General features: G+C 37.7%; 1 protein-coding gene across 3 annotated transcripts in view; it reads left to right on the forward strand.

Moving 5' to 3' along the window:
- FAM120C (family with sequence similarity 120 member C) overlaps positions 1–23,937 on the forward strand; it is a 113,239-nt gene that overhangs the window by 62,013 nt on the left and 27,289 nt on the right. For all 3 annotated transcript variants that reach the window (XM_079123766.1, XM_079123768.1, XM_079123765.1), the window contains exon 10: positions 3,689–3,938. In XM_079123766.1, the coding sequence (XP_078979892.1) occupies positions 3,689–3,938 (250 nt within the window). The remainder of the gene's footprint in view (positions 1–3,688; positions 3,939–23,937) is intronic.

Below are 23,937 nucleotides of genomic sequence, written 5' to 3' on the forward strand. Positions count from 1 at the left end.
TTAATGCCGTCCAAATTGATACACAAGTTTAATGCAATTCCTATCCAAATTCCAGCAAGATTATTTGTAGATATAGACAAGATTATTCTAATATGTGGAAAAGCAAAGGAATTAGAATAGCTAAAATGATTTTTAAAAGTAAGAATAAATTTGGAGTAATTAGTGAACCTGATTACAAGATCTAGTATGTAGCTATAGTAACAAAGACAGTATAGTATTAGCAGATATATTGACACATAGATCAGTAAAATACAATAAGGAATCCAGTAATAGCCCCCACAGGAGTACAGCCAACTGGTTTTTGACAAAGCTGTTAAAGCACTTCAAAGGAAGAAGGATAGTGTTTTTTAATTGGTGCTGGATGAACTAGATAATCATAGTTGAACAGGTCCACATTGTCTTGACTAGTACCTAAAAATACATGAAAAACTCTAAAAACTGAACATTATAAAAACAAATTAGAAAACTAGCAGATGACATGTACAGACATTTCACTGAAGATAAACAGAACCCCACTAATATGTATAACTATAGTGCACTAATAAAACATTTATAAATGAAGTTATGTATCATTAAAGAAATGCAGATTAAAACCACAGTGAAGTATAACTGTACACCTATCAAAATAGCTAAGATGAATAATAGTGATAATAACATGACAGAGAGGATGCAGAGAAAGTGGATCACTCATAAATTGCTGGTGGGAATGAAAGTGGCACTACCATTCTGGAATGTAATTTATCAGTTCCTTTCAAAAGCTAAAAATAGACACAGAACTTATACTCACAGACATATACAAAAGACAGTTTCCTGCAGAAACTTCACAATATAGCTTTATTCTTTTTTCTTTTTCCCAGTACTAGGACTCAAACCTAGGGCTTCACACATGCTAGGCAAACACTCTACCAAAATCTTGTATTCTTAATAGCCCCAAATTAGAAATAACCCAGTTACATATTCTTCAGTGGGTGAATAGCTAATAGTGCTTCCATGCCACAGAATACTACTCAGCAAAAAAGAAACAAACTATTGATTCAACAGCATGAATGGATCTCAATGGCATTATGCCAAATGAAAATGCCAGTCTCCAAAGGTCACATACTGTATGGTTCCATTTTTATAACATTTTCAAAATCACAGAATTATAGAGATGGAGGGTTAGGGATTTGTTGGAAGGCTTTAGGTCTGACTCCAAAGGATAACACAATGGGAATCTTTGTCATTATGGAATAGTTCTGGGTCTTGAGGTGGTTACATGGATCTACACTGTTAGAACTACATACACATGCACATTGTTCCAATATCAATTTCTGAACTTTAATGTTTTATATTATTTTTGATGTTTTATATTGTTTAAAATAAAACTGTTAGTGGAACTTAGGTAAGGGGTATATAGGACTTCTCTACTATTTTTGTAATTCCTTGTGAATCTATAATTATTTCAAACTTATAAGTTTCTTTGTATGAGTGTGCCTTTTCCCCCATATCCACGCCAACACTTACTATTGCTTGTGTTCTTGATAATAGCCATTCTAATTGGAGTTAGATGAAATCTTAGGGTGGTTTTAATTTGCATTTCTCTAATTACTAGAGATGATGAGCACTTTTTCATATATTTGTTGATCACCTGTATATCTTCTTCTGTGAAGTGTCAGCTTAGTTCCTTAGCCCATTTATTGATTGAGTATTTTTGGTGTAAAGTTTTTTTAAGTTCTTTATAAACTTTGGAGATAGTGTTCTGTCTGAAGTGTGTGGGGAAGAATTTCTCCCACTCTGTAGGCTCTGTTTTCACATTATTGATTGTTTCCTTTGCTGAGAAAAAGCTTTTTAGTTTGAATCTATCCCATTTATTGATTCTTGCTTTTATTTCTTGTGCTATGGGAGTCTTGTTAAGGAAGTCTGATCCTAAGCCAACGTGATGGAGATTTGGGCCTACTTTTTCTTCTATTTGGTGAATGGTCTTGGGTCTAATTCCTAGATCCTCGATCCATTTTGCATTGAGTTTTGTACAGGGTGAGAAATAGGGGTTTAATTTCATTTTACAGAGATTCCTCAGAAAACTTGGAATGGACCTACCATTTGACCCAGTTATCGCACTCTTCAGTTTATACCCAAAGAACTTAAAATTAGCATACTACAGTGATGCAGCCACATCAGTGTTCATAGCTGCTCAATTCACAATAGCCAGACTGTGGAACCAACCTAGATGCCCTTCAATTGATGAATAAATAAAGAAACTGCTATATGTACAATATGTACAATATATTCCATAAAGAAGAATAAAATTATAGCATTTGCTGGTAAATGGATGAAGTTGGAAAATATCATGTTAAGTGAAATAGACCAAGCCCAAAAAACCAAAAGTCGAATGTGTTCTCTGATAAGTGGATGATGATGATACATAATGAGAGGGAGTGGCGGGGGGGGGGGGAAGAGAAGAATGAAGGAACTTTGGATGGTGTAGATGAAAATGGGGCAGGAGGGGTGGGGGAAGGATAAGGAAAAATAGTATTACACTATGTATATGTATGATTACATGAATGGTGTGACCCTATATTGTGCACAACCCCCATTTGTGTACAATAAATCAAAATGCAGTCTGTAAAAAAAAATTAAATAAAAAATTTTTTAAAACTTTATATTTTAGAGAGCACTCTAGGGCAAGGTATGTAGCTCAGTAAAAGAGCACTTGCCTAGCATGAGTAGGGCCCTGTGTTCAGTCCCCAGCACCACAAAAAAATAGTAATGCTCTTGTGATTGTGGAGCATGGGGATGAAAGGGACCAGTCATGATGAAGGTAGGAACAAGCGGTCTAGGGACTCTTGTCAGGTGAAGATTAAGAATATTTGTTGTGATAGAAAAAGGGTATAGATGGAAGGGCTGATTCTGGGGTAGGATCAGCAGGCCCCTGGCTTAAAAAACATGTTTTGGATGTGAGTAGAAAGAAAACTCATGATTCCTAGGTTTCTGGTTTGAATGACTGAGTAGATGCTAGACATCTCAATTAAAGAACTATAACTTAGGAGCCAGAGTGAACTAGAAGTAGACAGAAGCCATGTTTTTCTGTTCTGTTACATACTTGTAAATCTAAAAGATGTTGGGGGGTGTTTGGGGAACGGAGTCTCACTGTGGTACCTAGGTAGGCCTCAAAAACTCTTGGACTCAAGCAATCCACCTCCCTCAGCTTGCCAAATAGCAAGGATTACAGGCATACCCCTCTATGCCCAAGATGTTAGATTTTTGAGAATTTTGTGAAATTCCTTTAAGTCTTTTGGAGTGTCCTATTATGTATTGAAAAGCCAGATATTTACATAATTTCTCCTTCAGCTTCATTCTTTGTCAGCCTGGTACATTTACCTAAGAAATTTTTTTCAAAGTAATTAAGAGCTGTATGACATTGGGCTTTGATTTCTTCTTCTGCTAAATAAGCACTGTGTTTTGTAATAATCATAGTAGTTTAATCTCAGGGTTTTGTGGTAATTAAATGAGATAATGTTTGAAAAGTGCTCAATATACATCAAGTACCTAATAAATGCTTGCTACCATAGCTGATAGTACCACTAATAATAAAAACTGGAGTGATAAGTACTTAAAATGTTGACATATAATAGATCCTGTTGATTGTAGCTATCTGCCAATAATTCTCGGATTTTCTAGAGCCTATTTTTCCTCAATTTCTATTTTCCAGTTCCTTCAGTGATCCTTAAAGAGTGGTCTGCCTATAAAGGGAAGTCACCTCAAACCCCTGAACTGGTGTCTGCACTGACATTTCGGGAATGGACTTGCCCAAATCTGAAGAAGCTCTGGCTAGGCAAAGCAGTCGAGGACAAAAACAGAAGGATGCGAGCTTTCCTGGCCTGTATGAAGTCTGACACACCCAGTATGCTAAATCCTGCTAATGTCCCCACTCATCTGCTGCTCATGTGCTGTGTTCTCCGGTAAGCCATGTGACAGGGAAGTAGCTAGTTCCTTTTTCTTTTACTTTTTTTTTTTTTGACAATGCTTTTAAGTAAGTGTTTTTATGATATTTCAGGGTGGGGAGATTTTTGTTTCATGTTCACCTTAGACTTCAGAAACACTGAAAATTATTGTTAGAATATTCTCCTCATTTTATGATCCTCTGTCACCATCAGACCATGAATAATCCTTTATTTGGTTTAACTTTTTGTCCCTTTCTGTCCTTACCTGATCTAGTTCCCATCTCATTTCTATGAAGAGTCTTACATTGTTGAGTATTTGATGCGTGTCCTTCCAAGCCATCTGCCATATATTTATATCTATATCCATAACCTGCATAGTCCATAGGATTTTTTTGTGCTGGGGATCAAAACCAGGGTATCGTGAATGTCAGGCAACTTGTATATCTCTAAGCTACATCTCTAGTCCTAATAGTATTTTTGGATGTGTACATTTTTTCCTTTTTTTTCTGGTGCTGGGGATTGAAACTAGGGATTCTCTCCTACTGAGCTACTTTCACAGACCTTTTTATTTATTTATTTTTTAAGTTTTGAGTCATAGTCTTGCTAAGTTGCCAAGGCTAGCCTCAAATTTGTGATTCTCCTGCTTCAGCCTCTCAAGTATGCACCACTGTGCCCAACTTTTTTTTTTAAGAGGTGAGATCTTGTTATGTTGCCCAAGGTGGCCTTGAATTCCTGGCCTCAAGTGATCCTGCCACCTCACAGTCTTTTGAGTAGCTGGGAGTACAGATGTACACCATCTCACACAGCTAGAGTTTTGTTTATTTGTTTTGCTTTTTTGATATGAAAGGTGTTGTGCTATAAGCCTAATTCTTTTTCTTACCTTTTATTCACTGTTCTTTTCTTTTTTGAAAAGGTCTCTGTGATGCTCACATTGGTCTCATACTAATATACTTAAATGCTCCTCCCACCTCAGCTTCCCTAGCCCTATAGGCATGATGCACCCCACATTCATTATTATTTTTAAGGTGTATCCATATTCATATATGGTTCATTCCTCTTGACTGCTAGTTATGTTCCATCAAATACTGATATTACAGTATTTTATTGATTGATGAATGGATAGTTGTTTCCAGTTCTTTGAGATTATAAACAGTGCTTTGAAGAGTATCTTAATAGATGTCTCTGTCTTTTTGTGTTCCTGTGTTAGTTTATACTCAGGAGTAGAATTTCTTGATCCTGTAAAATATACATGTAGATCTAAAGCTATATTGCCAAATTGCTCTAAATAAAAGTATGCCAATTTATATTCCTATGAACAATACACAAGGTTTTCTGATTCCTCATTTTGCTACTACTGATTGTACAACTTAATTTTTACCACTCTGGTAGGTTTCAAACAACATTTTAATTTGCATTTCTTTTGATTACAGATGAGACTGATCTTTGTTTTTGTTTATTCTGATACTAGAGATCAAACCCAGGGTTTTGTGCATGCAAAGGAGGCATTTCACCACTGAGCTCTATCCCTAGCCTTATTCTTCTGTTTTTATGCTTATTAGCCATTTGAGTTTTCTCATTCCCTGAAGTGCTTATTTACTTATCTTACAAATTTTCTGTGAGATTACTTGTCTTTTCTCCTTGGTTACAGAAGATATACAGCAGATATCTTTTCTGTATTTGTATGAGTATGTGCTTATGTGTATGTGTGTATGTATGTACCAGTTGTCTTTTCTTGTTGATCAGTTTGTTTAAATTTTGTGTCCTATAGCCTTTATTGAATAGAAGTATTTCATATTAACCAACCTTTTATTATTTTGTTTTGTTTTGTTTTGTTTTGACTGGGGATTGAATCCAGGTGTGCTTTACCACTGAGCTACATCCCTAGTCCTTTTTATTTTATTTATGTATTTATTTATTTGGTACTGGGGATTGAACCCAGAGGTGCTTAATACCTGAGTTGCTTAGGGCCTCATTGAGTTGTTGAGGCTGCCTTTTTTTTTTTTTTTTTCAGTGCTGGGGATCAAACCCCGGGCCTTGTGCTTGCAAGGCAAGCACTCTACCGACTGAGTTATCTCCCCAGCCCTTGAGGCTGGCTTTGAACTCGTGATCCTCCTGCCTCAGTCTCCCAAGCCACTGGGATTACAGGCATGTGCCACCACACTGGCCTCCTTTCTATTTTTTGAGACACAGTCTTGCTAAGTTGCTTGTGGATCTCACTAAGTTGGCGAACCTCTAACTTGGAATCCTATTGACTCAACCTCCCGAATTGCTAGGTTTGCAGGTGTGTACCACCAAACCCAGCTCTTTGACCTTTTATTTTTATAATTTCATATATATAGAAAAGTTGGAAGAATAACCACCTCATAGATTCTACAATTAATATTTTACTGTGCTTTATCCCACAAAACTATCCATCTGTTAATTTCTAGTCACCTCTTTAGCTATCCTTCTTAACAAATTTCTAAGTAACCTTCAGATATCAATATCCTTTCCTTCTCCTCATGAGGTATTTTGCTGAGCACTGTGGTGCACACCTGTAATCCTAGCAACTTGGGAGGGTAAGGCAGGTGGATTGCAAGTTCAAGGGAAGTCTCTTAGTGAGGCCTTAAGCTAGACCCTGTTTCAAAATTTAAAAAATGAAAAGAACTGGAAATGTAGCTCAGTGGTAAAGTGCCCCTGGGCTCAGTCTCCGGTACCAAAAAAAGTATTTATTTTGGTTTTGCCAAACCCATCAATATGTACCTTTATACTGTGTAATTTTGTGTCTTTATTTAATAAACTATCCCCAATTCCTAGGTCATAAATTCATTTTTCTAAATTTTCTTGTAATTTTATAATCTTTTTCCATGTCACATTCTTAATATAGTGGGTATTTATTTTGCATATGTCAAGAAATTTTGTGCATATTGAGAAAAAGGACGTTACTTCATTACTTTATTTTCTCTATATAATAAGCCAGCTCCCCAGGGATTATTAAATGATCCCTTCTTTCCTTACTGATTTGTATTACCACCTTCCTCTGTACCAATTTCCTACATATACACGAGTCCATTCCTGGATTCTATTTTGCTCCATTGCCTATTTGATCCCTCATCAATATCACATTGTTTTATTTATTAAGGGTTTGTAAGTTGACTTAATTATCAGGTAGGGCAAATCTTCACTCTGCACTTTTAGTTTCAGAATTATACTAGCTGTTGTGTCTCATAAGTCATTATTCTATGTACAATTTAGCATTGGTTCAGTTTCCACAAAGTATTATTGAGATTTTTTTACATTGAAATGAATTTGTAAATTAATTTAGAGTACACTGACATCTTTATACTGTTAAGTCTTTCCATCCAAAGATCAGAGTTTACCTCTCATTTATTCAAATCTCTTATATCTCAGGATTAATTTTTTTTCCATAGAAGTCTGGAATTTAATTCCTAAATACTTGTTATGTATTGTTTTGTTTGTGAATGATATCCTATTTTCTATTATATTTTCTCACTTTATTTTCTGGTGTAGTGGTAGTAGTTTTTATATAAAGGGGAGGTCCAGTCTTATAAGTAATAGAGCAGTACACATTGAAACTGGGCAGAATTTAGTTTGAATTGTATTTTTCTAGCACTTTTCAGCATGGATAAGTCACTTTAACCTTGCAGCACATCTGTGTTTTTTTTCCAGTGTAAATGGTATGTTAGCTTTCCATCACTATGACAAAATGCCTGGGAAGAACAACTTATAAAGAGGAAAGATTTATTTTGGCTCACAGTTTCAGATGTTTTATCTCTGTTCTCTTGGCTTTGCTGTTTCTTGGCCTGTGGTGAGGCAAAGCAGCATGAGACAGGGGGCATGTTGAAACAGAGCTGCTTACCTAATGGTAGACAGGAAGCAGAAAGAGATAAAAAGGGACTGCGAACAAGAAATATCAAAGATATGCCCCCCGTGACCAACTAGGCCCCATCTCCTAGAGTTTCTACTACCTTCTTGTAGTGCCATGGGCTGTCTGTCAAGTGTTTACTATATGATCTTTGGGGGACATTTCATATCAAAAACATAACAAATGTGAATAAAAATTCTTAATTCTCAAAAGCTGTTTGGGCATTGAGATGATGTCTGCAGGGGCCCTACCACATAATAGTTGTTCAATATATATTTCCCTGTATAATTCCTTAACCACCTTAACAATTAAACTGTTGACTTAGGAGTCTTATACAATATGGAAAATAGATAAGGGTTTAATCCTTCTAGTTCCTAATATTTTCCTCGTTCACATCTTATATTGTTACATATTAACTGTGAAATCACATGTTTTATCTTTTTTCTAAACTGTATATTAATAGCTCATTTTCACATTCAGTTGTCTGGATTATATAGTATATATCAAGGAACATGAAAATAATGAAAATGGCCTAAGAGCACCGTAATAGCTACCAGAAAGATGTTTTGATAGTCTGAGTCTATTTACCTACTTCCCTTGAAGAGAATCCCTCAGCCTCCTACTCGACCTGTTTATTCTTAATTTAGACACATTTATTATAATTTGTCAATTTTGCAGTACATAACAAATCAGAAGCATCAAATTATGAGAGAGGTAAAACAGGAAGGGGGATCTATTGTTAGATCTGGCCCCAGTGACAACAGTGTTAAATGATAGCTTACCGCCAAAAGCAAGGAAAAAGATTCAAAGATTACCTACTTTAAAAGTCCAAAAAGAATAGGTAACATCTAGAGTCATGTAGTATAGAACGAAATTGCCCAGTATAAATCAGTAACCCAGTATACTTCAAATCATCAAGAACAGGTTCCACAATATTACCTATTATGTGTGCTAAATCGTCCCTTTTTTCTTTCTTTCTCTTCTTGGTTTTATGGGTTTTGTTTTGTTTTGTTTGGTACTAGGGATCGAACCCAAGTTGCTTTACCACTAAGCTTATCCCCAGCTCTTTTTATTTTTTATTTTAAGACAAGGTCTCACTGAATGGCTGAGGCTGACTTTGACTTTGCCATTCTCCTGACTCAGCCTCCCAAATTGTTGGGATTGCAGGCACATGCCACCATGCTCAGATAAGTCACCCTTTTTGTGTGATGTTTCTAATCTTTAAAATAGTGCTGAAAATTTGATGAGGCAACAGGCTCACAGAGCATTAACTCACAAAAATGATAATAACTTGGAAAGGAGGGATGGAGGGGTAGTAAGAGGATTGAACCCAATGTTCTCCAACTTTATTTTTCTGGGTACTGGAGATTGAACTCAAGACCACTCAACCACTGAACCACATCCCCAACCCTTTTTTGTATTTCATTTAGAGGCAGGGTCTTACTGAGTTGCTTAGTGCCTCACTGTTGCTGAGGCTGCGCCTCACTGTTGCTGAGGCTGCCTTTGAACTCAAGATTCTCCTGCCTCAGCCTCCTAAGCTGCTGGGATTAAAAGCATGTGCCACTGTAATGCTCTCTGACTTCTGAATTCCTATTTTTTAAAGCCAAAATGGTAGAAAAAAACAATTTTAACAACATAAAATTTGGTTGGAAATTTAAAATTTAACTTTAAATGAAGAGTAAACTTAAACCAGGTGTGGTGGCCCACACCTGTAATCCCATCAGCTAGGGAGGCTTAGACAGGAGGATCATGAGTTCAAAGCCAGCTTCAGCAACAGCGAGGCACTAAGCAACTCAGCAAGACCCTGTCTCTAAAGAAAATAGAAAATAGGGCTGGGGATATGACTCAGTGACCGAGTGCCCCTGAGTTCAATCCCTGGTATCCTCCACAAAGATTAAATTTTTCTAAATAGTGCATTCCTATACAGTAAACACTGTATAGAAATATTGAGCTGTAGCCTAATTGAGTACTAAGAGTCTGAATTACTCAATTACTTCTAGTAATATTTAAAATCTGCCTCTTAGAACAGAGAAAGTAATATTGGGCAAGTTGTGTGACTACAATATATGTTGGTGAAGTTCCTAGATAGTTCATCTAGAGATATAGAGTCTCCTAGAAAGGATTGATACAGTTTAAGAAAGGCCGAACCTTTGCATATACATTAGTCATATGAGGAAGGCAGGATACAAGGAATAGAGTGCATCTTTGTTGAATGTGGAGAGGCATGCACCAAGGCCCTTTCATTTCTAGCAAAAATTCATTCAAATCTCAACAGTCGGTGGCTGGGGAGATAGCTCAGCTGGTAGAGTGCTTGCCTCGCAAGCACAAGGCTCTGAGTTTGATCCCCAGTACCGCCAAAAAAAAAAAAAAAAAAAAATCTCAACAGTCTTCTAGAAATAGGACATGAAATTAAACAAGGACTCTTCTCTTAATTTACTGGTAAGTTGAGGAGTCTCTCCTGTGAAACAACTCGATTAAGAAACACTGGATTGCCAGACATGGTGGTTAGGGTTAGGTTAAAGTAGCCTTTAACCCTAGCTACTTACAAGGCTGAGGCAGGAAGATACCAATTCTGAGAACAGGCAGGAAAGCATAGTGAGACCCTGTCTAAAAAAACCAGATAAACCCACAAGATTCATTCCTAGCATTGGGTTTACTGTGTGCCATCCTGATGAGTAAAAAATGAAAATATATGTAAACTTTTAAACTCATTTGTCAGAGTAATTCTAAAGTTCATCAGGGTACAAATGAGGAAGAGTAGCTTAACATTTTTCAAAAAGAACAACAGAAGCTTGGCATAGTGATGTACTCCTGTAACCCAGCAACTCCAAGTCCAGGAGGACTGCAAGTTCAAGACCAACCTCAGAAACTTAGTGAGGCTCAAAGTAACTTAGTGAGGCTCTGCCTCAGAAAAAAAAGGGATAGGGATGTATCTCAGTTGTAAAGTGTCTCTGGGTTCAATCCCTGGAACCAAAAAGAGAAAGTACAAAAGGAAGTCTCATGGCTCAAGTAGATATCAAAATATATTATAAACTTATACTAAAATAATGTGCCAGTATCATTATTTTAAAACAAGTAATAGAGACCCTAGATATTTTAGACATTAAACTATATGAAAGGATACAAATCAGTGAGTAAGAAATGACTTTCCAAAGTAATTGTTGTTTAGAGTATTAAATCTGTATCTAGGGAGGAAATTTCTATTTAGAGCCATGCCTCTCAGAATCTTAGATGGACTGATTATAGATATGAATTTTTTTTTTTAAAAAGCAAAAGTCAGAAGAAAAACTAAGTATTGATGTAACTTACCTTGAGATGGGAAAGATATTTTAAAATGAAAATTAAGAATCCTCATTCCCAGGGCATTATCAGAAACAATGGCAATCTCAGTTGCAAACAATCAGGAAAGGCATCTACCTCAGTTGATTGTGGCTCCAAACCACCAAGTCAAAATTTAACTCAGAGATCTGTGCAATAAGATAACCACAGGGTTTTTTTGTTTGTTTGTTTTTGTTTTTTTGCAGTGCTGGGGATTGAATCCAGGGCCTTGTACTTGACAGGCAATCACTCTACAAACTGAGCTATATCCCCAGCTCACCATAGGAGTTTGATAAATCTGTCAGATATTCTTGAATATCTGGAAGACTACATGTATACTCAGGAGAAGGATCCAATTACATATTCCTACCTGACTGAACAAGGATTTGAACAAGGTGAAAATAAAAGCCAGGACAGATTCTGGTGATATAGCTCAGTGGTAGAGCACTTGCCTTACCTGTGTGAGGCATTGGGTTCAATCCCCAGAGCAACAACAACAACAACATTAAAAATTCAGCATGGAGTTGTAAACTGTCTGAATTTTTAATGAATACCCCAACATACACAAAAATCCCCTTGAGACTGATGGAAGCCTTATTGCTCAATACGTTTATACACAAATTTGACCAATCATTGACTGTTTAATGAGATATGCTAATCCAAAGGAGACCCCCTAGGAAGCTAGGCCTAAAAATTTAAAAGAGGAATTAAAAATAAAAGTCTTGGGCTGGGAATATAGCTCGGATGGTAGAGTGCTTGCTTCCCTGGATTCAATCCCCAGCACCACATAAATAAGTAAATAAATAAATAAATAGATAAATAGATAGATAGATAAATAAATAAATAAGCAAGCAAGCAAGCCAGTCAGTCAGTCAGTCAGTCAGTCAAAGCAGGAATATCCTGGACCACACCTTGCAGGGGACACAGATTTTTTTCCAAAAATAGTTCAGAGTAGTCACTATAAACAGACCAGCAAAAATGATAATTCTCAAGGAGGGAGTCTGAAGTCCAGACTTACTCTAATATATTATCAAAACTGATCAATTTCCAATAAGAAATTACCAAACTTACAAAGAAGAAATACTTTGTGGCTCATACACAGGAAAAAATATCAATCAATTGAAACTGTCACTAAGGGAGTACAGATGTCGAATGTGATATGTATAAACTTTCAGTTAACTACTGTTATGGATTGGATATGAGGTTGCTGCTGCCCCCACAAAAATTAAAAACTCATAATTAAATTATGGGAGCTGTGACCTAAATCAGTAAATTAATCCATTTAATGGATTAATAATTTCAAAGGACTGTAGTACTGGGTGATAATTGTAGGTAGGTAGGGTGTGGCTGAACTAAGTCACCAGGAATGTACCTTTTGGATTTATATCTTGTCCCTGGTCCCTTTCCCTCTCTCTAATTCCTGGCTATCATGAGCTGAGCAGCTTTCCTCCATCATGGCGTTCTGCCTCATCTTAGACTCAGAGTAATGCAGCCAGACAACCATGGACTGAACTCCTAAAACTGAATTCTCAAAATAAACTTTCCTCCAATAAATTGTTATTCTCAGGTATTTTGATCACAGCAACAAAAAATTGATAAAATTACAAATGCATTCGTAGAATTGAAGGAAATCATATTTCAAGAATTACAGGGGAACTAGGGGAGTAACTCAGGCATAGCTTAGCATGCATGAGGCCCTGAGTTTGATCCCCAACATGAAGGAAAGAAGGAACTATACGCTTTATGGTTAAAGTGGTAAACTTGATTATTTTTATTTTACCATGATAAGAAAAGAAAGGAAGGCAAGGGATGAAACTTCCATAAATTTAAAGTAAAGAGATAGCAGAATTTCAACTCCCTAATGAAAATCATAAAAACAAATCATTTAATGTTTTTGGAGTTTGTCTTAAGGATATCAGCAAATGGAGAAACATTCATTGAAGAAAACATACTAAGAGAAGTGAGTAGGGCTGATATACATCTTTCTTCTCCCAGAGAGGCCACAGGAAAAAAAGGTTAGTTAGCTATGTTGTCCCTGATCAGAAGGGTAAGCAGCACCACTGAAGCCCCAGAAGCCAGTGGTCATTACAGTCCAGCTGTGTTAATCCACCGGGAAATTTACATTTCAGGACAGCTAGGCATGGACCTTTCAGGTAGACAGCCACTAGGGATAGCAGAGGGGGGCAGTAGAAGGAGCCAAGCAAGCACTTAAAAACGAATGATATTTTGAAAGCTATAGAGACTGTGACTTCACTGATGTGGTAAAAGCAGCTGTTTTGCTGGCTGATTAATGATTTGAGTCCAGTCAATTAAATCTGCAAGCAGTATTTTAGAAATAGGTTTCCTGTTAGAACTGCTTACCAGTTTGCAGCTTTTCCCAAAGGACACTGTCTTGGGATTAAAGCAGTAGCCGTCCAAGGACCCCTACAGAAGCATGACTATAAGGGAACCCAGTGTTGTTTAGACTGGAATGTTCATTGAGTTTTTAAATTAATATTTTTTATCGTTAGAATTGATGTTGGCAAGCAAAGAAAGGAAAGCAAGGGATGAGACGTCCACAAATTCAGAATAAGGTGTAGACAAGCCTCTATCCAGCAAAATCTCAATTTAACTGGTAAAAATTATGAAAACAAAAATCATTCATGTAAGTTTGTTTAAAGTATCTGAAGTTATTGTTGAAACATATATAGGGAAGGTTGAACATGAAAATGAAATAATCTTACTAATGCTATAAATTACACTTATGTACATTCATATTGCTGAATGTGGGAGAAAAGATTCATTACATAGATACTCAAATAAATTAAAGAGAAATAACATGTAGGAAAGATGAGTTACTGTTCCTGAAAAATAAGAAAGAACACATCCGTTTCATTGAAATCTTATTAATTTAATGATGTGAAATATTTAGTTCTCATGTTAGATGTCATTCTGCTTTTACTTGAGTAACATTAATATATTCATATTTGAATGGTAGATGTAAAGTAGAAGAAAGTGGGCCAAAATTATATATAGATGATATTTTTAATGGAAATAAAAATGCAGATTTTTATAAAAGAGAAAAGTGAAGGTGAAAGAGAGGAAAGAAGGGAGAGAATCTTCTAAATCTGGTAAAAATAGCAAGAGTTTTTAGCATTTGAGTTAAAATTCATTCCCTTACTCTGACATCTGTTATTACAGTAGGTCTCTTTCAGGCACGAATAGCCAAGAAGACAGGGATCCCTTTTTTTCCCAGCTCCCATACTTGGGCTATTTTACCCTGGGAGGGGAAGGCTGCCCTTTCTCATCAACTTCATCCCTGTGTCCAGGTAAGTGTGGACAAGAGGATCACCAACCAAATCCCTCCTCATAGAGCAGAAGCTCTAATTAGGGGCAGCAGGCTCAGGACATTGTCATCCCCAACTGTGCCCAGTCTGGTTCATGTTGCTACACTTGAAGGAGTAACCCAAAATAATCGGGCTGCCAATTCCACTGCATCCCCCCCATTCTTGGTGTCCACTTAGAGCATAGAAGTGCCACTTCTAGGTAGGTAGAAAAGCATGCCTACCTCTCGTGAAACGACCAGGTATTCTTCTCAGGGGGAAAAGCAAGACATGAGGACAAGGAAACTGACTTTTTAGAACAGAGCATGGAGAACTCCATACCTAAGAGATGTTGAAAAACTAGAGATCTTTTTAAAAAATATTTTTAGTTGTAGATGGACACAATACCTTTATTTTATTTATTTAGTTTTTTAATGTGGTGCTGGTGATTGAACCTAGTGCCTCATGCATGCTAGGCAAGCACTCTACCACTGAGCCTCAACCCCAGCCCAACAACAGATACCTTGATGGTGATCAATTAAGAGAAGGCTGGTAGCTCCATGAGAGAAGCAAAATGACAGAGAAATCATTGAAATGTTATAGCAAGAACCAGAGAAATAAACAGCCAAGAGGAGCCCTATTGGGATCACAGTAACTTGGAATCAGGAAAGGTGTGATTAAGCACTAAATCAGGACAAGATTGAGGGCAAAACTTCAATGCTTTCCCTAAGTCATACTCAGACTCATCAACACAGTATAGATGCCTCCCGACAGAGGCTGAAACACCACCTCTGACAAAACATTGTCTGAAGATAACTACTCTGTCTTAGAGGCAACTCCTAGGAATTTAGAATTAAAGCTAAAATGTATCCTTTCATTCTGGAAGACTGAATGTCCAAGGCCATGTCCTCATAGGAGTGAGGACAGAAGGTACCTCCAAGATACTAGTCCCTCATTGAATGTGGGGCGAAAGAATGTAAATTCTCTGACCCATGATAAAAGCTTTCCTCCTGACATATATTCATTGATAAAGGGTAAAAATCTAACTGGCAGACAGTACTCAGGTATAACCTTTGACCAGTTGGTGGCTTACGCTGACCTAAATGTGACACGTAGGTAGACAGGCTAAAGAATAAAAACAAAGTGGAAAACTTTTAGCAGGGGCAATCAGATGCTTTACTCTGCATGGGGAATAAACTTCACAGAATTATCACATCCAGATCACTAAATAACAAAACCAGAGAGCAACTAAGCAACAACATTGACCATCTCTGGGCTGGAGAGTTGCTACATTATCTAAAATATCCTGTTTTCAATACAATCTTCTAAGGCATGTTAAGAAACATGAACACGTGACCCATACACAGTAAATAAATTAGGGTTTTGAAGGGGCTCAGGTGGTAGACTTAGGAAAGACTTCAAAACAGTGTAAGTATGTTCAAAGAACTCAAGCCGTGCTTAAAGAATTAAGTAAAAGGCATGACGACTGTCAATAAAGAGAAATGTAAAAAAGAACCAAGTAGATATTCTAGAGTTGAAAAGTACAATAACTGAAATGACAAATTTACTGGAGATGATAGACAGTAGATTTGAGCTGGCAGAAGAACGAAGTAGCACACTTGGAAAGAATCAACAGAAATTATGTGATCTGAAAAACACAAAGAGGGCTGGGGAGACAGCTCAGTTGGTAAAGTGCTTGCCTTGCAAGCATAGGGCCCTGGGTTCGATCCCGAGCACTACAAAAAAAGAAAAAAAGAAACTGAAAAACACAAAGATAATAAACAAAAGTGAACAGAGTCTAAGAGAAATGAGTGACACCATTAAATGAACCAGCATACATATGATGGTAATACCAGAAGAGAAGAGAGAAAGGAGGAAAATATTTTTTAAAAACTGAAAATTTCCCAAACTTAATGAAAAACTATATATCCAAGAAGCTCAATGAACTTCAAGCAGGATAAACACAAAGAGAAACACACCAGACGTATGATGAAAGCCTACATAATGACCTTTACTGGACGACTTTTTTTTGGTATGGATTTTCATTACTATTTTTTATTGCTTTCAACCTATAGAACTTCCTTCAGTATTTTTATGCTTTCTATTTGTGCATTATAATTACACATGAGATTCATTATACATGTACATAACATAATTTGATCAGTCTCATTCCCTAGTACCTCCCCTCTTTCCTTCCCCTGATCCCCTTTCTCTACTCTTTTGGTCTGCTTTCTATTATTATATTTTAATAAGTACATTATAATTATATTTAAAAGTGGGATTCACTGTGGTATATTCATACATGGATATAGCATAATTTGGTCAATTTCATTCCCCATTCCTTCTCCTCCCTCCCTCTTAATCCTCTTCCTCTATTTTGTTGCTCTCCCTTCTATTTTAATGAGGTTCATTTTTCATTCCTGTTTTGTGGGGTTTTTAAAATTTTTGTTTGTTTTGCTCCAGTTTCCACATGAGAAAACATTTGAACCTTGATTTTTTTGAGTCTGGCTTATTTCATTTAGCATGATATTCTACATCTCAACTCATTTACCAGCAAATGACATAATTTCATTCTTATGGCTGAGTAAAACTCCATTGTGTATATATAATGTGTTTTATTTATCTACTCATCTATTGAAAGACACCTAGGCTTGTTCCATAATTTTGACTATTGTGAATTTTGCTCATATAAACATTGGTAAACATGTATCACTATAGTACTCTGATTTTAATTCTTTTGGATAAATACCAAGGAGTGGGATAGGTGGTTCCATCGATAGTTTTTAGTAGTCTCCGTACTGATTGCTAAAGTGGTTGCACTGATTTTCAGTTCCATCAACAATGTATAAATGTACCTTTTCCCTCACATTCTTTAGTATTTCTTATAAGGCATATCTGTTAGCAACAAAATGGTGACAGAGTGCTTGAGTGCTGAAAGAGAAAAATGACTCATAACATGCAATGGAAACACAAAGATTAGATTTTCGTCAGAAATAATAGAGGATAAAAGGCAATAGGACAGCATATTCATTATAATGAAATGAAACACTATCAACTGAATCTTATGTCCAATAAAACTGTTTCAAAAATGAAGACAAAGGCATTTCAAGATAAAAGCAGAGAATTTGTTAGTAGATCTGTCATATGAGGAGTACTAAAGTATGAAAAGCTGAGTTTAGTGAGTACATGCCTCTAATCACAGTGACTCAGGAGACTATGGGAAGTGGATCACCACTTCAGACCAGCTGGGCAACTTAGGAAGATGCTGTCTCAAAAATAAATAAATAAATAAATAGAGATGTAGAGCACTTTGCTAGCATGGGTGAGGCACTGGATTTGATCCTTAGCACCACATAAAAAGAAATAAGTAAAAGGTTAAAAATAAAAAGGACTGGGGTTGTAACTCAGTGGTAGTATACACCTGGTTTCAATCACCAGTGCTGCAAAAGAAAAAAAATAAAGGATTAAAATTTATATTTAGAAAATGTTTGCTAAAAGAATACATCAATAACAAAAGACACATGGGACATATGAAATATAGCATAGTAGATTCAAATCTGCCAAAGACAATAATAAATTGGATTAAAAATTTAGTCAAAGGCAGAAATTGTCATATTGGACAAGGAAAAAAAATCACCTATACACTATCTACAGGAGACACACATTAGATTAAATGTTACAAATAGGTTGCAAATAAAAGGAGAGAAAGAGTTACATATAAGTAACCACCATAAAAGAACTATACTCAATGCTAGTACCATACAAATATTAAGACAATAAAAATATAACTAGAAGCAAAGAGGGTGTGTTAACTTTCTATCACTGTGACAAAATACCTGACATAAACTGAAGGAGGAAAGATTTACTTTGGCTCAGAGTTTCACAGGTGGTTGCTCAACCCAGTGGCTTTTGGGCCTTCAGTGAGGTAGTCCTTAATGGGTGGCATGTGGGCAGTTGTTGCTGCCCGCAACAACAATCCCGTGGGAAGGAATCGGAGGTGGACTCGGAATGAACTACTTCTATTCTCTTTTTCTGGGCTGCTTTCTTGCTTTCTTGCTTGTTTGCTAGTTTATAGAGGAAAAGAGGCTTGCTTGCTTTTACTACACTTTCAGAGAGGCTACACTTATCAGAGAGGCTATACTTTCAGAGGAGCTATTTCTTAAAGTTCTGCTGCTGCTTCTTAGAGGTGTGTCCTGCATCCTGCGTCCTAGAGGTGCGTGCTATCAGAGGTGCTTCTTAGTGGTGTGTCCCACATACTGCGTCCTTCATTCTGCGATCTGGAGGTGTGTTTGTAGTCCTGCGTTCTGCGATCTTCTTCCAGGCAAAGAAAATGTCTTACATACACTAAGGCAGCCAATCAGTTTAGGATTAAGTAGCACGATTGGAGCACGCACCACGGTACCAATCAAGAGAGAATGAGGAACATGTGTTGACCACTAGCACAGAAGAGACATCAACCAATCAGGCAAAAGGTCATGTTAACACTAATTATGTGCCACTCTTGGCCCAATGCCAGCCGCCATCTTAGAGCTACTTAAACATGTCTCTGCATCTCCCCCTTTTTAGTTTAAAAGGTGAAGAAAACTTTAATGGATGCGTGATGGCTATCACTACATCTGGATCGACTGTGCCCATCTTAGGTGTCCACATGTCTTACTGACATTCTTACCCATTATCGGATTACCAAGAAGCTTGATATTATCGTCTTGGCTCCTGTCTTAGGTTGATATATCAGCCACACGAGACTTTCCCGTCTCTGACTACCAGCCATCCATTTGAGACAACCAAGCAGTTTCGGCTTCTAAGGCGGCAAGTGCATTTTTTACAATGATCTTATCCCTTTGTTGGCGTAGGCGCATCTTACACGTGCAGTAAAATGTTAACACAAACAGACACATGAATAAATCTAAGTTTCCCGAAACTGGGGTCATGTGTAACATCCATTTGTCATAAGTGACTAGGCAAAAAGCCTTTTAGGATTGATACCAACATAAGGGACTGGAAAGTGAGTTACACAGGATGAAAACAAGCAGCTTGCTTTACTGAGGAAAAGATGAAAACAGTCTGAGTGGCCAAATCAGCCCCATGATTATGCTCATGTAAAGGACCAGGTAAGTTGGTGTGAGCTGTAATATGTCCAACAAACAAGGGCTCCCCACGCTCCCACAAAAGCCCCTGCACCTGCAAAAACAATTTGAATGGAGTATGAGGGGCCACAGGTCCAGCCTACTCCAATCTGGGAATCGCCCAAGCGATGTAATTACTATCAGTAAAGTGATTCATTTGTTGCTCCTTAAACTTTACAAGGGCTGTGACAGCTGCTTCCATTTCCACCAATTGAGCCAATTTTTGAGATGTATGATAGTATCTTGGTGAATAACTACTGCAGCAGTACCATTAGAAGAAACATTCAGGGCCTTAGGAATGGGTAGAAAGGATTATGACAAGGAACCATCTGGATTCGCGATCTGATATTGTTCCCCTCTAAAGCTCCATATTGATTTTGTGTATCTATTGAAGTGTATTGGTCTTCTCCTATTAGCATATCAGCATTTCTACCAGGAAACCTTGCTACTGTGTTTCTACAAGCAGTTTCAACAGCTATTTCCTGCCACTGAGCTCTCCAATTCAGATATTGTCCTCCAGATAACCCTGCTCTGCATAGCTGTTTCCAATCAGTCATAACTGCCTCTTTAAAGTTTTTCTAATGGTTGATGGTACCTCTATTTTGGTCCTCAAATACAGGCAGGTTCCACAAATTTGGGGGTTCTTTGTATTAGATGTGATCTCCCCTACCTTTTTCCCTTGTTCTTAAGTTTTCTGAGTAATTGTTTTCTATTCCTCACTTTGTTCTCTTTCCCATTGTGGCACCTTGAGCAGCCTTTCCTCTATAAACCCTGGGCTTATTTCTGCTAGAGTTTGAATATATGATCGTGCAGTGGTTTCCTTCACTGTCGTATCTTTTGTGACCTTTAGTCATTTGGGTCTTTGACTGACCCTTTCTTCCTACTATCCCTTGCCCTTAAACCGCTCTGGCCAGAGACTCCCGCAAGGTTCCTACTTTCCCTCACCCTATTCCTGCAAGGTTCCTCAGTTTACCCACCGTGCCGATTCTTGGAGGTGGACTGGGAATGACTTTCCCTCGCCCTATTCCTGCGAGGTTCCTTAGTTTCCCCACTGTGCCGATTTCCCTGTACGGGCCACCATTTGTTGCAGCCCGCAGCAACAGTCCCGCGGGAAGGAATCAGAGGTGGACTCAGAATGAACTACTTCTATTCTCTTTTTCTGGGCTGCTTTCTTGCTTGTTTGCTAGTTTATAGAGGAAAAGAGGCTTGCTTGCTTTTAGAGGAAGAGAGGCTTGCTTGCTTTTACTACACTTTCAGAGAGGCTACCGTTATCAGAGAGGCTACGCTTTCAGAGGAGCTATTTCTTAAAGTTCTGCTGCTGCTTCTTAGAGGTGTGTCCTGCATCCTGCGTCCTAGAGGTGTGTGCTATCAGAGGTGCTTCTTAGTGGTGTGTCCCACATACTGCGTCCTTCATTCTGCGATCTGGAGGTATGTTCGTAGTCCTGCGTTCTGCGATCTTCTTCCAGGCAAAGAAAATGTCTTACATACACTAAGGCAGCCAATCAGTTTAGGATTAAGTAGCATGATTGGAGCATGCACCATGGTACCAATCAAGAAAGAATGAGGAACGTGTGTTGACCACTAGCGCAGAAGAGACATCAACCAATCAGGCAAAAGGTCATGAGAGATCACACCATGTTAACACTAATTATGTGCCACTCTTGGCCCAATGCCAGCCGCCATCTTAGAGCTGCTTAAACATGTCTCTTCAGGCAGTAGAACAAAGCTGCTCACCTCATGGAAGCCAGAAAGCAAAGAGTAAGAGAAAGTGTGCAGGGAGACAGGATAACATACAGCCTTCAAGGGCTTGCTCCCAAGAACCCATTCCCTTCAACTACACTCCACCTCCTAAGTTTCTACCTCCCAGTAGTCCATTAATTATTAATCAATCAGTGATCTAATCACCTTCTAAAGTTCTCACCTCTGAACACATGCCTTTGGGACAAAGCCTTCAACACAATAGCTTTTCGTGGACATTTCACATCTAAACCAGTCCATATTGTATAATGATAAAAGATTAAATTTGCCAGGAAGATAACAATTATATGCACTTAACAATAGGGCCCCAAAATACCTAAAATGAAAACTGACAAATAAAAGGAGAGACAGGTGTGGTGGTACATGCCTGTAATCCCACCAACTTTGGAGGCTGAGGCAGGAGGATCACAAATTCAAGGCCAGTCTCAGCAACTTGAGAGGCCTTAAGCAATTTAGCAAGACCCCGTCTCCAAAATGGTCTGGGATGGGGCCTTGTGGTAAATTTCCCCTGGGTTAAATCTTCAGTACCATATAAAAGAAAGAAAAAGAGAAATAGACAATTTTTTTTTTTTTTGTACACATAAAAATTTATTAAAAGGTATAGAAGCTCTTGTTGGGCAGGGAAGAACACCAAACAGGCCTGTCCTAGATAAAGCTGCCAGATAATCTTGACTCTGTTGAGAACAGCCTGATACATAAGATGAGCATGTTTCCAAATGTTGAAGCCGTTTACGTTTCCAGAATCCAAATTAATGATGGTTAATGATCCCTGGAACTGACCATCCTATGGGGGATACAGCCTCACCCTGGGCTGAAGTGCTGCAACCAGGTCTGAAACTTCATGAAAGGCCAATGTTGCAGGCTCCCAATATTCAAGCTGCAGGTGATCCTTTTGCAACCTTATGGTAGGCCGCTCCCTTCAATATTCTGTATTAAATCGGCCATCCAGTTTCCTCATGTTTGCACACTCCTCATGGCGGGCCGGGGTTCCGGGTTTCTTAATTTTGCGGACCCCAGGCACCTGCCGCGATGGCCCTGCCTGAAAAACGCGATCCGCGACCTTCGGTCCACGGCGGCCGGATTCTCCACAAGATCTATAGTGAAAAGCAGAAATAGACAATTTAATAACCAGGGTTTGGAGGTGTAGCTCAGTTGTGGAACATGTGCTTAATATGTACAAGGCCCTGGGTCAAGTCCCATCACCAAAAATGGTAATGAGAGAATTCAATATTCCACTTTGAAAAAATGAAAATAATTCTGCAAAAGATCAAGGATATAAAAGATCTGAACTGTACAATAAAGTAGTCCTAGCAAACATCTATAGAAAACTTCACCCAACAGTAGCAGAATATGCATTCTTTTCACATGCATATGCATTTATTTTGCATGATAGACCATAAGTTAAACTTTCTTCTTAGGCAGTAAAGTAAGACATGGTGATTTTAAAATGATTTAACAGCGAAATGAAGTTAGAAATCATTAACAAAAATAAACTTGGAAGATTTATAAATATGTCAGAATTGAACAGCACACTCCTACATAACTAATAAGCCAGAGGAGAAATTACAAGAGAAATTAGAATACACTGAGATGAATGTGAACAAAATGATAATTTATGAGATGCAGCTAAAGCAGTGCTAGGAGAGAAATGTATAGCTATCAGTACCTATGATATAGAGAAAGATCTGAAATTAACAACCTAGTCTTCAGACACAGTGACTCACATCTGTAATCACTGACTCAGGAGGCTGAGTCATGAAGATAGCTAGTTTGAGGCCAGCCTGAGGAACTTAGCAAGACCCTGTCTTAAAAAGGGCTGAAATTGTGGCTCAGAAGTAGAGAGGGGGGCTGGGGAGATAGCTCAGTCGGTAGAGTGCTTGCCTTGTAAGCATAAGGCCCTGAGTTCGATCCTCAGCACCCAAAAAAAAGAAATAGAACCTCTGGGTTCAATCCCTACTACTACCAAAAAAAAAAGCAAAAATACCTTAATCTTTTTTTTTAATGCACAATTATTTATTCAATCCAACTGCACAATTCTATATTATAGAACAATGATATCATTTCAATTTTAAAGAACTTTGGAGATACTGATTTAGTAAACATTTGCCTATATGATCGTATTTGGACACTTCTGTACCTTGTCCTGATCTTTGGCAAAGAAACTTCTAAGTTGGAACCCAGCTGAAGGGGTTACAGGAAGAGTATTTTAGACAATTTTAAAAAGTAAATAAAATATTTTCAGGTAAGCTGTAATGGACTGTAATTGAATTTTATCTAAAAAATTTATGCTTAATACAGAAAGAAAAATGAAAAATGGAAAAATACCAAATATCTACCAAGATACCATTCAAACAATTACAAACTACTTAGATTTTCAAGTTTCTCTACCAGTTTTTCAGAAGGTGCCAAGAAGCCCTCTTTGCATGTACATTTCCCTTTTTGGATTCTATGCTCATTTACACTTTTTTTAAAATTTATTTTTATTGTAAACAAATAGGATACATGTTGTTTCTGTTTGTACATGGAGTAACAGCATACCATTTGCATAATCATATATTTACATAGGGTAGTGATGTTCGATTCATTCCATTATTTTTTCCTTCCCCCCCACCCCTCCCACCTCTCTTTTCCCTCTATACAGTCCCTCC

Source organism: Sciurus vulgaris (genome assembly GCF_902686455.1).
Source record: "Sciurus vulgaris genome assembly, chromosome: X".
Taxonomy (NCBI): Eukaryota; Metazoa; Chordata; class Mammalia; order Rodentia; family Sciuridae; genus Sciurus; species Sciurus vulgaris.